At 57.7% G+C, this 17508-nt stretch overlaps 1 protein-coding gene across 3 annotated transcripts in view; it reads right to left on the reverse strand.

Annotated features, from left to right (window-relative positions):
* CELSR1 (cadherin EGF LAG seven-pass G-type receptor 1) overlaps positions 1-17508 on the reverse strand; it is a 140629-nt gene that overhangs the window by 81365 nt on the left and 41756 nt on the right. For all 3 annotated transcript variants that reach the window (XM_078076755.1, XM_036072825.2, XM_078076756.1), the window contains exon 2: positions 5113-5751. In XM_078076755.1, the coding sequence (XP_077932881.1) occupies positions 5113-5751 (639 nt within the window). The remainder of the gene's footprint in view (positions 1-5112; positions 5752-17508) is intronic.

A 17508-nucleotide genomic window follows, 5' to 3' on the forward strand; every position in this document is an offset into this window, starting at 1 on the left:
GGGACAGTCAGGGCCCCCAGCCCTGGGGAGGCCACCACGGGGGACAGTCAGGGCCCCCAGCCCTGGGGAGGCCACCACGGGGGACAGTCAGGGCCCCCAGCCCTGGGGAGACCACCACGGGGGACAGTCAGGGCCCCCAGCCCTGGGGAGGTCACCACGGGGGACAGTCAGGGCCCCCAGCCCTGGGGAGGCCACCACGGGGGACAGTCAGGGTCCCTGGAAGGCTGTCACACAGGACAACTGGGACATTCCACCCAGGGGCAGTTAGCACAAAGATCCAGCATCACTGAAACTCTCCCAAGTGGCTACTGACCCACTGACCCCCAGACCAGGCTAAATCTCAGCTGAGGAGCCCCCATTGTGATGCAGCGTCCACAGCATGGACATCGGAGCCCGGGGACAGCCACGGGCTTCATGCTCGGAGGCAGGGCTCTTCTCCAGGATTCGTTGAAACACACTTTGAATCCAGGCAAGCGGCCCAGGGATCTAAAATCATATGCTCCAGAATAAACAGGACCCTAAACAGAAGACCTGGCCAGAGCGATTGGGGGTGGGGGGGCACCCCGGTGGTCCTGGTCCAGGCGCGGCCACCGCCAGGCCTCCCCTCCGACAGGCGGAGTGCTGAGCATCCAGGAGACCCTTGCCCCCGCCCCCCGTGATATCAAAGCTGCTGCGTTCTCAGGAATGCACCCCGCGGGCAGACGTTCATCTGGACGATAAATCAGCTCGCAGTTCTCCACGAGAAGACGCTCGTGCGGGAGAAGCCTGGGAGCATACGCATTAGCACATGGTTGTGCGGTGAGAGCAGGAGCTCGGCCAGCCGCCACACCAGCAGGACAGAGCCATAAATACCTCAGACCCTCCCCCCGACCCAAGAAGGGACTCTCCTGCCCCCCCCCAGCTCAGTGACCAAAGTAGCAAAGACACTGCTTTGAGCACAATACAGAAGGAACCCCAGGACGTCTTCTCTGGCCTACATGGATGAACGGGCCCAGCCGGGTCACCCCCGACTCCATCATCTGTGCACAGCACTGATTAAGCACCTTCTGTGTACCCGGCACTGAGGTGGGAGCAGATGGCACCAAGCAGACATGAGGGGGGGGGCTGCGATGAGGGGGCACAGATGGGGGAAGACGTGGGGGGAAGGTGCGCTCCACACGCAGGGCCTGCAGTGAGAACGGCGTGTTTCCGGAAGGCCGGCAAAGGGCCATCGGAGACTACGCATGAGAGCAGCGGGACCCTGGGAACCTTAAGCGGCGCCGACGTGACCAGGGCACCTGTAACCGGCCTGTCTGGGCACTCCACAACTAGCAACTGACAGGGTGGGAGAAGCAGGGCTGAGGCCGCCGCCCCGGGTGCGCTGGTTCGCGGTGGAGAGAAGGGGACAGGACGTAGAGGCACAATCGTCGGGACGTGGCTGCTGATCAGTCATGGGGGGCGTGGGGGGGTGTCTCCTGTGAGCCCAGGGAGGACGAGCCTGGCCTGCCCGAGATCCCCGGTCCCCCCACCCAGCTCTGCCCCTTGGTGTTCTGAAAACGGGATGACAACTGTCCCCATCTCATGGGGCTGTCGGAGACACGGGGAGAGGGCCGGCTGGAGCGTTCCGCGTTAGCAGCTGAGGGCATAGGAGGGGACAGACGCAGAGGCAGCAGCACCAGGATTCGGAGTCAGGCCCTGGTTCAACCAGGTCCAGTGTCTCTGGGAAGGAACAGCGTCCTGCCGGCCCCTCGGGCAGCAGGGTGACGGCTCTCAGGGCGGCTGGCCTGCTCAGCATCACCGCACTCCACCTCCATCACGCTTCCTGCAAGAAGCTGGGACACACCTGCAGGAAGGGCCAGGTCAGCAGGGAAATGGGGCAGCCCGGCCAGGTCGCCCCCGACGAGTCCACTGGGTGGGCGAGCCGGAGCCCAGAGGTAGAGCACTGGGCTGGAGTCCTGCCCCACCACGCGGCCGCAGCAGTGGACTCCTCCACACCCGCACACGCTCGCTGGCGGGCCGGCTCTCTGTGTGGGGCCGTCCTGGGCGCTGGGGGCGCTGGGCAGCACGCCTGGCGTCCACCCCCCAGCACCAAAAGTGTCCTCGGGCGGGCGCCTGGTTGGCTCAGTACGTCGAGCGTTCTTCTCTTGATTTCAGCTCAGATCATGATCTCAGGGTCGTGGGACCGAGACCCACATAGGGCTCCAGGCTCAGGACGGAGTCTGCTTGGGATTCTCTCTCTCCCTCTCCCTCTGCCCCTCCCTGCTCATGTGCTCTCTCTCTCTCTAAAATAAATAAAATTTTTTAAAAAAATGTCCTCAGGTAGCGCCAGATGTCCCCGGGGGCAGAATTACCCCGTTTAGAGCCACTGGGCTAGATATTGTACCGTTCTGCACCTCAGTCTCCCCGCTTATAAACGGGGCCTATTGCTGCTGCAGGGACTGGGGTACCACACGGGGGATCACCTGGAACAGCACAGCACACTGAAGGCTCATGACTCTTAGCCGCAAGTTACCGCTGTCCTGAGAGGCACAGAAATAAGGGGATCTGCACCCAAAGTGACAGCAGAGCAACCAACACATAAACACGGCACCGAGGAAGTCGGGAAACCTTCCAGGACCTCCCCGGAGCAGGGGACAGCTCGTTCGGAGGCATCTGCCGGGATCAGGAGGAACCCAGGAGACGGCGTCCACGACACCTGCAGCCATTCTGTCCTGCTCTTCTGGGAGTGGGGCCGTCCTCCCCCATGACAACGGTGCATCCATCCCCGGGGCCTGGCCGCTGCTCTGGGCCAGCGTGCATCAAAGAACAACGCAGGAGAGCTGCTGGGGGTGTCCTCCCCAAACTCATGGAGCTTCTCCTGAGATTAACTGACACCCTCCCTCGCCCAGCCTGTCTCCTGTCCGTCGGCGGCACAGGAAGCCGGGGTCTTCCGGGGGCCTTGGGCTGCTTCCAGCTTCCCCGCCGCGGCGGGGGCTCAGCTTACCGGGGAGCAGGTAATGAAACCCTCGCGACGACAGGGCTGCCTTCAGCGCCAGCAAATGAGTGCAATTACTGCCCGCAAGAGAAGGAGGGTTCAAAGGGAGAAAGGGAGACCCAGAGGAAGGGGGACCGAGGACAAACAATCAGTCGGAGCCCGTCTTATCTCCGAGGGAAGCCCACGTGATGATCTGAGGGCCAGAGACCCTCAAACGAGGCCACTGCCAATCACGGCATCTCAGTGGGCCTCCTGGCAATGACCCACCGGACCATTCCCGGTCCTTACTTCTCTAGCAATGACTCCCGTGATGAAAACGAAATCTATGAACTTTGGAAGGCCCTTCCACTCAGCAGGTCGGACCCTCTGCGGAGGGAATCGGGGATCCACGCGTCCCTAGCAGCCTCAGTTTACCCAGCCCAGACATGGCCCCACGCTTATGTCAGGTTTCCCCATCACCAGCGGCTGGCACACCGCGTCAGCCACTTCAGAAGAGGCTGAGAGGCCAGCTCACCGCAGTGAACGGGGACAGGGAGGCAGGCACCTGCCACCACCATGTGGTGAAGCTCCACGGAGTTCCACAGCCCAGGGCAGGGAGGAGCAGGGGAGATGGACGCTCTGTCCAGGCCTCGCGGCACAACCAGAGCCCCAACAACGTCGGTAGGAACTGGGGGGCCCAGGGGTCTCCGTAGCCTTCCTTCCCCACTCACCACCATACCGCAGCGTGGCCAGGAATTCGGGGCTAACACTCAGAGAGACAATGCGGGAGACACCTCTGGACCCCGACGGGACAGACAGACGGCCAGCCAGCCACAGACGGGCAGGGGAGGGGAGGACACGAGGCAGGCAAGCAGGTGCCTTCCGGCAGTGCTGTACCACCAGATTACGGCCAGGCGGGGGCTTAGACCCAGCAAGGCGGGGCGCACACGCCCACCTTCCCCCGCTGCCAAACGCCCTCTCTCCCTCCTCTTCTGATGCAGAGCACCGGGCACAGCCGTCTTCCGCTCTCTGTGCCTCCCCCACCCCCAGGTTACTCTCTTCCTGCTTCATAAATACCAGCTCATACCGTAAACCCCTGTTCTAAGCCCGGTGAACTGCGCGTCCTGTCCCACACAAGCAGAGAACGATTTCTCGGCCGTTGATACTAAACAGGACAGCCGAGGCCACAGTCCATATTAGAATCGCAAAGCCACCTCCGGTGTGAGTGAGGTCCCACCTGATCCGACAGCTTCCCCGAACGCCAGGCTGCTCACCATCAGGCCGCTAGAAATCTGCTTCTCAAACGGGCCATAACCTTACGTAAGCCGCAATGGATGGCCAAGGCAAGGTCGTGCCTTTCTACACCGCTCTGCCTACATGTTTGCAAGGACAGTCGTTGGCTGCCTTTGGAGCAATTCATCTTTGCGACTAGTCAGGATGTCTCGAGGCAAGTGTACCTTCAAGGCAGAGAAGATGAGTCATCTCTACAGGGACAACGGGGCACGAAAAACGAACACCGTCTCTCCAGACCCAAACGATTAACGGCTCAGCACTCTACCCCGGTGACACTGTTTACATAACTAATTAAACCTGAAAGCCGGAATAAAGTCCTTCCAATTTGAAGCCACTTAAAGGAGCGCATGTTGCTTCACGCATGTGGGTTTTTGGGTGGCTCTCACGCTATAATCTTCCTCATTAAGAGGGTGACTCCAGGGACGCCTGGGTGGCTCAGTCGGTTAAGTGTCTGCCTTCGGCTCAGGTCATGATCCCAGGGTCCTGGGATCGAGCCCCGCATCGGGCTCCCTGCTCAGCGGGAAGTCTGCTTCTCCCTCTGTCTCTGCCTGCCCCTCCCCATGCTCGTGCTCTTTCTCTCTCTCTGACAAATAAATAAATAAAATCTTAAAAAAAAAAAAGAGGGTGACTCCAATCGCCTGCGGTCCACCGCGACCTCGGGGCACTTGGCGGGAAGCCTGCCTCCTGCCCGCGTGCCACTAAGTGGAGGCTGCCCCCGCATCACGCGAGGCCCCACACCGCACAGGGCCCGCGCCTGGCCCCTGGCCACCTCCCCGGGCAGGAGTGGACGGAGAAGGCCGGTCAGAGCCCCAGCGTGCGGACCGCGGCCTGGCACCCCGCAGAGAAGGCCCGCCCGCCGCCCGGCCCCGGAAGCCCCCCGCACGTACCGGTGAAGTCCTCCGGACACTCGCAGGTGTAGCCGCCCTCGCGGCTGTGGCAGCGGCCATGGGTGCCACAGGGGCTGGAGTAGCACAGGTCGATCTCGGTCTCGCAGTAGTCGCCCGTGAAGCCCGGCGGGCAGCGGCAGCGCAGCCCGGTGATGGGGTGGATGGGCCGGAAGAGCACGGTGGTGGAGCTGATGAAGGGCGCCGAGCTGTCGAACTTGAGCACGGACACGCACTTCATGTAGTTCTCACAGGGCTCCCGCAAACAGATGTTGTCGTCGAAGGGCAGCACGCGCTGGGTGGACACGGCCGTCAGCAGCGTCCGGTTCAGGTAGATCTGCTCCTGCAGGTCCTCCGACGGGAAGAACTTGTCGCGGACGCCGCCAGGGAGCAAGGCCGAGAAGGTCACGTTCAGGATGTTGGCGCGGACGTCCGTGTCATTCTGGATGTTGAAGACGAAGACGTCGTCCTTGGTGGTGGACAGCACCGTGGCCACCCCTTCCACGAAGAGGGACAGCAGCGGGGAGAGGAACTTCTCCTGTGACATGTTCTCCAGGCGGACGGTGATGCTATTGGTCAGCATGTCGTCCGTGATGATGGTGACCCGCAGGGTGCAGAGTGCGGCCACGCTGTGGATGCCATCTGGGGACACAAGGAGGGTCAGGGTCACTCGGGGTCTCCTGGGCCCCGCCAGCCCCACCCGGGAACCGCCTCAGGGGCACTCGGCATGGCAGAAGTGAGCCCGAGCACCCCCAAGCCCCACACCCTACCCCACCGGTGACCGCCCCCTGACCCCTGCTTCCCAGCCCCCGTTCTCCCTCCACATCCGGCTTCCCAAAACACAGCGCCCGTTGAGTCTGTCTTGCTCAAAAGAACCCCAGGGACCCCCAACCGCTCAGCAGGACATCCCAGGACCACCCGCAACCCAGCCCCGTGCCACCCGAGTCCCCCACCGCACACGCTTTGCTCCAGACCCACGGGGACACTGAGCCTCATTTACCACCTCCACACCTGTTCCAGACACCGGGAGACCCTCTCTGATTCCGCCCATCCCCAGCCCCGCTCAGACCCCACAGTGTCCAGGATGGTGCCGTCCAGGTACGGCCTTGGTCTACACTACGGCGATGGTTTTTCTTCCCTTGGCTGTAACCTATGCATGCCTACACGCCCCACACATAGGAGACGCTCAGCAAATGCCGCTTTAGAAAGACACCCACAAGACAGGGTGCACCTCGACCAACACAGGTAAGCAAACCATGACTCGAGGTACTCAGGACTGTGAGACCAGAAGGGTGGAATATCTTGGTTATGACGTTGGGCACACCATCGGTTCTGAGCCCAGAATCAGAGGAGCTGTCCAAGGGCTGGCCACAGGGCTCTCCCCAGGGTGGCTCTGGGGTGGCACCATTAGCCTGCCCAGCACCCCTGACAGGTGCAGCCACCCCACCCAGGGGCCTTCACCTGCCTCCCAGGCCTCACCCCAAATGTGCTACGGGACCCTGAGAAAGACCTGGCAAAGTTCACATCCTTCTGGCTCAACTTAAATTCTGCGTCCCTACAGCTCTGCCCAATCCTCCCCATCTGCTCCCCCAACCTGCTCCCTGCCTGTGCCCCCACAAGTGCACCCCCAGGTCCATGGGGCACAGAGCCATCTGTGTAGGCCAGTGAGCCCTGGGGGGACCCCTCCCACCTTCTCGTAGCTCACAGCCTGGGGGTGCTCCCCCAGGGCGCAGAAGCCACAGGGGGACCCTGCCCCACTTATTTCTGGAAAAGTGGGATCACTGAGAGGGCAAGTCACATGACAAAACCAGGGGCCACCTTGTCACTGTGGCCCCAGCACAGTCCCCACAAAGCCCAAAATCACGGGGGACAGAAGCACCGAAGCTTGTGGACACTGGAACTGTTTCTCTTGGGCACTGGAGCACCACGAGCCCCTTCGGGAGGGACCCTGAGTCACAAAACTTGCCCAAACAACAAGAAAATGTAACTGCTGGGGCCCCTGGGTGGCTCAGTCGTTAAGCGTCTGCCTTCAGCTCAGGTCATGATCCCAGGGTCCTGGGATCGAGGCCCGCATCGGGCTCCCTGCTCCGCGGGAAGCCTGCTTCTCCCTCTCCCACTCCCCCTGCTCGTGTTCCCTCTCTCGCTGTGTCTCTCTGTCAAATAAATAAATAAAATCTTTAAAAAAAAAAAAGAAAGAAAAAAAGAAAATATTACTGCTCCCCAAGTCACGGCATTTCCGGGTGCTCCATCTGACGACCACGGCAGACCGGAGACCCTCAGATTCTGAGAAAACCTGCATCCCCCATTTAACAGCTGGAGGGGGCCCGGCTTCCGCCCCACTGACAGCAGCCCGCGCTGGGTGGACACGGCCGTCAGCAGCGTCCGGTTCTCAGCGTCCTCAGGAGGCCGGGCCCCGAGCGCTCTGCAGCCGTTCCATCTCGTCCTCACGAAAAGCCAGCAGGGCCGAATTTAGAAAGTGGCCTTGATGACCTTGACAGTTTTGAGGATGGCTGTCAGGTTGCTGGTATTAGGTGCCTTTTACTTTCCTCTCTATACTTTCCTGTACCATTTTACTTCACACAGCGGGTTTATCATTGAAAAGCCCGTTTGCATTCCGGAAGACACGGAGCTTGCCTGGGGCTCTCCCCAGCCTCTGCTGCAGGCATTTCTTCTGCGGCTGTAAACAACAGCTACAAGCCAGGTTTGCGCGCCCCCAAATCAGGCCAGTGTGATTCCCACTGCTTTCTTCAGCAAAGGTGAGTCACCTTGTTGTCCCCAAATCACAGGAGGAAAGAGAACAGATGGCAGAATGTGCCACGGCGGCGGGATGCCCACCAGCAGGTGCTTCCCGCAAAGCCACAGATAATGCGAGTGAGTGCTCCGCGGGTCTTCATGGAAGCCACCCTCCACAACCTTGTCCCCTGTGGGGGGCCCACCCTGGGATGCTGCCGCGAGAGGTCACACTGTGGCCTCCAAGGAGCCGGGAGGCTGCAGGGGACAGGGGACAGAGCCACATTTGCAAGATGTGGTGACAACACGACCCCAGGAGGCAGCAGGGAGGTGGGGTATCCATGGAGGGATGGTGGTCGTCACTCAGTTGGAGAGGAAACTCCTTCCTGGAACTAAAAGCAAAAAAGAGGGGCGTGTGGGCGGCTCAGATGGTTAAGTGTCTGCCTTCAGCTCAGGTCATGATCCCAGGGTCCTGGGGCTCTGTGCAGAGCCAGGAGTCTGCTTGTCCCTCTCCCTCTGCTCCTCTCCCTGCTTGTGCTCTCCCTCTGTTCGCTCTCAAAATAAATAAAGTCTTAAAAAAAATAAGCAAAACAGAGGTGAGGCCTGGCACGTCATGGGCGGGAGGGTGTGTCAGGGTCCTGGGGCTGCCGTAACAAAGCACACAGACTGGGCAGCTTAGCCAACATTAATCCTCTCGGTCTGGAGGCCAGAAGTCTGAGATCAGGTGTCCCAGGGTGGTTCCACCTGGAGCTCCGACGGAGAGTCTGTCCCATGGCTCCCTCCCGGCGGCCGGCGGCTGCGGGCAAACCTTGGCTTGCAGGTACATCTTTCCCATCTCTGCCTGGTCGTCTGGGGGCCTTCTCCCCGTGTGTGTGTGTCCAAATTCCCTCTTAAAAGGACACCAGTCACTGGGTTGGGGCCCACTCCAATGCAGGATGAATTCATCTCAAAGCTAACCTTGATCACATCTACACAGACCCCATCTCCAGATAACCTGGTATTTGGGGGTTCCAGGTGAACGTGAACTTAGGGCATGTTCATCCATCCAGGACAGATGGCAATGTATGGGGGCAGGGGGCGGGGGGGGGGGCGGAAAGACAAGGCTCCAGAGGCACGTGGAGGTCTTCAACACTGCTGGCCTCCAGGCTCATGGTGGGGGGTGGATGCAGGAGAAACATCCTCATGGCGTGGCCTGCCCACAGCCTCCACGGCTGCCTTCAGGGCCTCAACGCAAACGTTCTCCCTGCCACCACCCCTGCTGGCCCTCCACAGATGAGGACCCTGAGGAACAGAGAGGCTGACCGACAAGCCCAGCCGAGGTCATTTGGGCAGCAAATGGCAGGGCTCCAGCCTGTTGGACGGTGCATGGAGGGCCCAGCGGACCGTGGACCTGGCCTAGGAGGGTCTGCCAAGCACAAAGGGGAGGAGAGGGCAGTTTCTGAACGCCTGGGGCCCTGGGGACAAGCAGCTAAAGACCAAGCCGGTGCCAGGAGGGGACAAGGCCACTTGCCATGGGTCTCTGCCACCTCACCCCAATGCACCCCAGGGTCTCAGGGAGACAGGGAGACGCCTCCAGTTAGTACTGGCAATGGCCTTCCAGGCCTGACTGGACAGCCCACGCTACCAGCAGTGGCTGAATCCCCAGGGCGCTTTCTTTGAGACAAAGGCTGCTCGCCTGTCCCTCATCCTGCCCCTCCCGCGGCCTCACAACAGGCAGGGAGGGCCTGCTCGGGGCTCCCACCCAAAGCCGGGGGACTTTGAAGGGGTTTTCGGCGTTCCTCTGTGGGGTTTGTTGTTTCTTTGAGGCCACACTGAGGGCAGACAACAGGCGTGTTGTTTTGATCTGCTACCTGGAGGGCATCTGGCTTCTCCTCTTGGGGCAACAAAAGCCAAACCTAGAAACTGCATCTCGGGATGCGGGCTCACCGCATGGGAACAGGGTGTGTCAGACCCAGCGCGCACTCGACCAGCGAAGATGCTGCGCCCCTGCCCCGTCCACGCAGGAGGGGCCTTCGGGTGTCCCACCAACACCCCACGCCACTCACATGTGCTCTCAACACGTCCAAGGGTTGGCAGTGAACTTGCAAGGCCCTGAAGCGGCCGATGCGCCTCTGCCTGGCACCAGGGGCCGGGGGTCAAAGAGGGCAGAGCCAGCAGCCCCCTCCTCCCGCCCCATGTGACCTTGGCCTGACAACAGGGAGGGTCTCTCATGACTCCCCAAGGCAGCCCACACCTGGGTTTCTCCTCCTCTGCAATCCCAGTCCTCCTCACCCTATAAATCCACCACTGGAGCCTTCCCTCCAACTGCTGGAGGCAGGTCTTCACAGCCCCTGCCCCGCAGCCCCCCGATGCCTCCCCACAGCCCCCGGGGCTCATCTCTGGACTCCTACCTGGGGGGCAGCCACACTCCTGCAGGGCTCCAAGCCCAGCCTCCCATCACAGCGCGCACCCTCCCCGTTAACCACCCCGTTAACCACGGGCATTCCCCAGCCCACTCTGCCTTCATCTGAAATGACTTCGGGCTCCCCCTTCCCCCCTTCCCCTGGTCCCCTCCTTCAGCAGAGCCCATCTGTGAGCCCACGCCCCACTGACCGCTCCCTGCTGCAGCTCACAACCCCTCCCCAACCCTGAGCTCGCTCACCACGTCTATGCTGATGGAACCCTCCAGAAGGTGAAATCGTAACAGGCCCCACGACCCCACGGGAAGCCTGGGCTACAGAAGCTGTGGGCTGAGACCCTGAGCAAGTGCATTCTTGTCAAGATTAAGAACTTCCAGTTAAGAGTTAAGGGTTGGTTCCTCAAAAAGTTCAACAGAATTAACAGATGGCCCGGAATTCCACTCTCTGGCAGAATTCAAAAGACCTGAAAACGTAAATCTACACAAAAAACCAGTACACGAGTAAAAGCATTATTCACAAGAGCCGAAAAGTGGAAACCCAAGTGTCCATCAAAAGAGGAGTGGATAAGCACAATGTGGTCCATCCCTACAGTGCAATACTAATCAGCCCTAACCAGGCATGAAGAACAGATTCATGCTACAACAGGGGTAAGTCTCAAAAACACAGTGAAAAAGTCAGACAGAAAAGGCTACTACGTATTGCATGATGTTATTTATATGAAATGTCCAGAACAGGGGGGTCCATAGTAGCAGAAACCAAACATGGGATTACCAAGGGAACAGGCCGTGAGTGCTGGATGGGCACGGGCCTCTTCTGGGGTGAGGACACACGTGGAACGCGGTGAGGGGGGGCGTACTACGCGGAGAACGTACCGAAATGGACGCTTTTATGTTGTGTGAATTTCACCTCCACTGAAAACAAGAGGAAAGAAGAGTTAAGGCCTCAATAAAAATCTGCTTTATTTTGCATGACGTTACCCAAAGGGGAAAAAAATATTTTAAAAGGCATTTTAAGAACGCTTCCCTAAAGCCATGCCATGGACAGAGTCGGAGATGAGCGGAGGGCCGTGAGGACCTGGAGGAGAGGGGAAGCCGCCCCGGGCCCGCTGGCTGGAAGGAACCCTCTCCCGTGGAACTGCTGGGTTACTGCCGGATAGGAGCCTCGCCCAAGGGGGGTTCACAGCGGTGGTAAGACTTCTCGGGCTTCATCGGAATCACACGGAGAGTTTCCACGGGAAACATCTGTTGTCCCTGCTGTATTTCAAGGACTGACCGCAGGATGCATAGGAATCTCTGCTGGACAAGATCTAGAAGTCTGGTGGCACTGAACCCCTGGCTGGGATGCGTGGTGGTCGCCTGGCCTGAAGCAGGAAGTTTTGGGACCAGGAGAGAAGGAGCGATGCAGGGGCGCCAACCCCCAGGCAGGCTTCACGGCCTCCGTGCCCTGACCCGTGGGCCCAGGGCCGCCCTGGGCACACGGCCTCCACCACCAGTGCCCGCAGCACCCCACCCAGCTGCCCCAACCAAGAACACTCCAGACACTGTGGACGTCCGCTGGGGATAGGTCGCCCCCGTCAACAAGCCCACTCGAGGAAGCCACACAAATGTTTCTGGATTCTTCTTCTGGTGAGGAAGCAGCTGGGCTCGGGGCTTAGTGCTCTGCGGATACGGCTGCCGGGCCGGCCCAGGGCCTCCCTCTGTCAGTGGGGCCAGCAGCAAGCCGGTCCAGCCTCACTCTTCCCTGGGGAGCCAGAAAGACCACCCTTGTGCCCCGTCCTAGGAAAACCCCCAAAGTTCCCTGAAGCAAAACACCAAACTGGATCTGAAAGAGCTAGGGAGCCTTGCCTTGTTCTCAAACGACACCCTCCAGCAAGACAACGTGGTCCCTGACACCTGCCCGGGGACACCCCCATATTCTCCAGCCCTGGACACGTCAAGGAGCAGCTGTCAGCCCATGAGAGCTGTGAGCCTTAAAGACAAGATTTCTAACAAACACACCAGCGCAACCCAGCCTGCTCGCCGTGGAGCCCAGGGGCCTGCGCAGCTCACTGCTAGCCCACAGACTTGGGAGGGACAGTCTGGAACATCCCAGGCCCTGTGCCATCCACCACCCACCTCAAGCTCCTCCTCCAGCCACCTGGATGGTCAGCGGCGGGTGACCCTCGGCCTCCCTGCGGGGGAACACGGGTGAGTGCACACTTGCACCATTCCTCCTCCTTTGCTCCTCTCCTGAGCTGAAGCTCTGCACACGCACACCTGCCCGTATTAGCTTGAGAACGCTCCCTTAGCATCATTTAATACTGGAAGTTTCTATTTCCCCAACACACTGTGCTGGACTCGCGTTTGACCCTTGACCCTCACGCTCACCAGCAGCGCCTCTGAAACTCAGACTGCCCTGGGAGCCACCGGTGACGAAGTTGAAGGCGCCCCGAGCCCTGCAGTCGCTCCGGAACGGGAAGGCCATAGTGGCTGCCCAGGGTGGTGGGGGGACCACAATCTGGGCCTGGCTCTAGAAGCCTTGTGCTCCTCAACCAGGCGCCTCATGTGGGGGAAAACGTCCTCTGATGGCCGAGCAGCAAGCACACACTGTCCACAGTCTCCTGGGAGCTTCGAAAGACACAGGAGCCAAAGCTGCCTCTGGGCAGCTGTGGACGCCGATGGCGGCTCCGAGGGACAGGTGGGCAGGACCCTTCTTGCTGTCACTGGACACTTACATAAATCTTACCAAGGCCACGTGTGGCAGGCAAAATCATGCCCCCTACCCAAGAGGCTTGGTCCGAGAGCCTGGAACCTGCCAGAATGCTATGCTATGTGGTAAAGGTTAAGGTTGCTGATCAGCAGACCTTAAAATAGGAGAAGCAGCACAGATTTTCCAGGTGGGCCCAATGTAATCACCGGGCCCTTACGGGTGGAGAGGGAGCGGGGAGAAATCAGAAGAGGGAGCTGTGGACAGAGCGGGCTCAGAGAGACGGCCCACTGGCTGTGGAGAGGAAGGAAGGGGCCACCAGCCCAGGAACTCGGGTGCCTACAGGTGCTGGAAAGGCTGGGAAACTGGCTCCCCCAGGGCCTCGAGAAGGAGCACAGCCCTGCCACGCCTCAGTTCCACCCCAGGGAGGCCCACGTAGGACCTTCAACTCCTGAACTGCATGAGAAGAAACCTGGGTTTGTCTCAAGCCCCCAAGTCCAAGTCCGTGGTCATTTGTGACAGCAGCAACAGAAAACTATTACCTCATTCTGTGAGGTTACAACTGGGATGCCAAAATCAGACAAGGAGAGCATGAGAAAGAAGAATTACAGGCCAGCTTTCTCGTAAACACAAACGCAACACCTCCTTAAAAAAGGAAAAGGTCAACAAATCTAATAATATATGAGACAAGGCGACCTATCCAGACCAAACTGGGTTTATCTCAGGAATTTAGCACTAGAAAGAAGGTGTTAAGGCAACACCACACCTTTTTTAGAAAACATATTTGCATCTCAGTAAGTAGAGGAAAAGATTCAATAAAATTCTGTAACCCGTCATAATAAAGACTCTTGACAAGCACAAAAGAGACTTTCTTAAACCAATGAAGGGCGTCCACAAGAGCCCAACAGCAAATAAGACACTCAACAGTGGTACCCACCATCAACATTCCCATCCCATACTGTACTGGAGGCCAAGGTCAGCCCAGGGGAAAGAGAATGATATGATGAATGAATGAATGAATGGAAAAGAGGAAGACACAACATCATTATTCACAGGTATGACTGTCAGCATAGAAAACCCCAAAGACTCTACAGACAACCAGTCCGAACGCACAGGCGCACTCAGCAAGCAGCTAGAGAGAAGAGCAATGCAGAGAAATCAAATGCACTTCCTTACGCCAGTCTCACAAAATGTAATTTTTAATATATCTTTTATAATAGCAGCAGAAATACATTGCACTTAAGAATAAATCTAATAACATGGGGAGCCTGGGTGGCTCAGTCAGTTAAGCGTCTGACTCTTGATTTCAGCTCAGGTCATGATCTCAGTGTCATGGGATCGAGTCCCACGTCAGGCTCCGTGCTCAGTGCGGAGTCTGTCTGCTATTCTCTCTCCCTCTGCCTCACCCCACCCCACTCATGTGCACCTGCTCATATGTGCTCTCTCTCGAGCTCTCGCTAAAATAAATAAATAAAATCTTTTCTTAAAAAAGAATAAATCTAATAACAGACATAGAAGCCCTTTATAAATAAAAATAGACATTTGCAAAGTATCATTGACAGAAATAAAGAACTGCCGACAATCACTGATATGGAGAGCCAAGGTGGAAAATGTAGTTCTCCTGAAACTGTAGATGCACAGCGATTCCTACCAAAATCCCTACAGGGTCCTTCACAGACTAATCTACATGGAAGACGGACAGGCCAGGAACAGCCCAGGGCGCTCCTGAAGAAAGGGAGGGGTCAAGGTCTATGAGACGCAGGACTTGGCTTCATCTACAGCAACCAGAGTATGGGCACAGAGCAAACCAAGAGACCTATCGACAGCAGAGAGCCCAGAACAGACCTGCATGCACGTGCAAACCTGACAGGTAGAGCTGGTGGCAGGGAACGTGGAACTATTCCATCAAGGGTCCTGAGACCGTTGCTTATCTATATGGAGGACGAGATGAAATTGGATCCCTACCTCACACCGAACACAAAATAAATCCCAGCAAATTAAAGACTTAGGTGTGAAGGCAAAACCAATTTTAGAAGAGATCCTACAAAATTATGTTGATGATCTTGAGGTCAGTAAGGATTTCTTATGACACATAAAACACAACCTAAAAGGAAAATGTATAATTTCAACAGTAAATACAAGTACTTTGCCAGAAACCTCATTTTAAAAATGAACTACAAGACGAGCCACAAACTGGAACATATTTGACCCTGAAACAAATAAAAAGATGCTCAATATTATTAGTAATCTGTGAAATGCCAACTGAAACCACAATGAGATACAATTTTACACCCACCAGATTGGCGAAAATTAAGAAGCCAGGCACCAACAAGTGATGACAATGACAAGGACAAGCAAGGACAGGAAGGCTTGTTCATTGCTGGAAGAAGAGCAATTGGTCCAATCACCCTGCAAAACCCTGGAAGTTAGCTAAGAGTGGATAACATTCCTACGCCCGATGGGAACAGACATCAGGGGAGCCGTACCCTCACGGGCCAGGAGATGCACCCAAGAATACCTGAGCTGCTGAACAGATGGACTAAGAACTGTATGTCCACAGGATGGAACACAATGCAACGGGGAAAATGACCCGACCATAATTGGGGACACCAATATGGGTGCTAAGGGAAAAAGGTGGCTGTAGATGAGGACACACAGGATGGTCCCATTTGTACAAATGCCAGAAACGGCCAGAACAGAACGAGACAGGTCCAGAATCCTTTATCTGAAACCCTTGGGATCCGATGGCTCTGGGATTTCGAATCTGAAATATGGCACGTATATGGCCGTACAAAGCCGTAGATCCCGCAATCAAATATGTAACATGCATTCGTTGCTGTCCTTTATATCACACATACATGCATTTTATCTCATTTCCACATCATATCTGAACTCTTCCGGAACAATAAAAATTCCTTAGACGGGAAGGGGGTGGCGTGGAGGATTAAGCACAAAAGGAAAGAGGCAGAGGGGTTTCTGGCTTGAATGGGGACACTGTTCCCAGAGACAGGAAGCTCAGGAAGGACGTGAGGTTTTCCCTGTCTGGGGCTTGATGGCTTCAAGAGTGTGGTGGTTTAAAAAAATGGCCACAGGTACTCTGACGACCCCCCACTGACAGGCAAGACCTGGGTCCCTTTCCTTTAGAGTCCAGGTGGGCTTCGACGGCTTCAACCAACAGAGGAGGGCAGAGTGCTGCCACGTGATGCCTGGGTCACAAATAGCTGGTCAGGAAAGGCCCCACACATCTGCCTGGCACTCGCAGACACTCACTGTTGAGACAATCCTGCTTTGCCACTCACCTCTGTGACCCTGGGCAGGTTCCCGAATCTCCCCGTGCCTCAGTTTCCCCCCAGTAAAACCAGGGTGATGGGCTCTCCTGCTCCCTAGAGATCTGTGAGGGCTGTCAGAGCCACACACTGATAGATTCCACTCCCCCAGGGCCGAGGGACAGGGAGCCCAGAGAGGCTCAGGGACTGTGCCCAGGGCACATAGCCTTGGAGTGATGGGGATGCAGGTTGCAATCTTCCGGCCATGGCACAGGGAGGAGACCTGGCGGCCTCCATGTGCCTACCTGCTGTTTTACACCAACACTTTACAGAGAGAAAATAATTATTAACTGCAGAGGCTTAATGAGGAGAGGGAGCTGTAAGGACGTCTAATACCAATAATTTGTACCTATTCAAGAGCAAATGTGCAACAACAAAGGCAAGTGGGACCAACAGCATCAGATACTCCTTCCTTTGCTTCCAGGTAAGGACTAGTGAGCACAGGGAGCCCACAGCAAGAGAGAAATCAGAACACCCCAGGCTCCCAGACCCGGCTCAGCTCTGACCCACCTGTGGGCTCCCAGACCCTGGCCCAGCTCTGACGCACCTGTGGGCTCCCAGACCCTGGCCCCGCTCTGACCCACCTGTGGGCTCCCAGACCCTGGCCCCACTCTGACCCACCTGTGGGCTCCCAGACCCTGGCCCAGCTCTGATGCACCTGTGGGCTCCCGGACCCTGGCCCCGCTCTGATGCACCTGTGGGCTCCCAGACCCTGGCCCCGCTCTGATGCACCTGTGGGCTTCCAGACCCTGGCCCAGCTCTGATGCACCTGCAGGTTCCAGACTCGACCCAGCGCTGACACACCTCTGGGAAAGAGCCCCTGAGGGCCTTCAGTCCAGAAGTCCAGGGGTATGGGAGAAGAGAAAGGGAGGTGCTGGTGGGCCAGCTGAGGTGGTGGGGAGCTGGGCAGGGGAACTAGAATATACATGGCCCTCCCACCCTGGCTGCTCAGCCCCTGCAGGGCACAGGGCCCTGCGTCCTGCCCAGCCTAGGGTAGCAGCGGCCTGCCATGGGCTTAGCCTTCCTTAAGAGACTGCGCAGCGTCTGACAGGGACTAGAAGGGCCACCCTCTTGGCCCCCAAATGTCTCCCTGCTCAGGGGCCCTGAAGTCCCTTCCAGAATCATTTTACTGACACCTCTTTTGAAATGCAAATAGCACTGCAAGGCTATATTAAACCCCTGACCTCTTGATGGGTTAGCTCCTCAAGTCAGAGGGCAGGGGCCAGCCCAGGCCTCCCTGGGGGCAGAGGGCAACTGCC

Source organism: Halichoerus grypus, chromosome 6 (genome assembly GCF_964656455.1).
Source record: "Halichoerus grypus chromosome 6, mHalGry1.hap1.1, whole genome shotgun sequence".
In the NCBI taxonomy this organism is placed as follows: Eukaryota; Metazoa; Chordata; class Mammalia; order Carnivora; family Phocidae; genus Halichoerus; species Halichoerus grypus.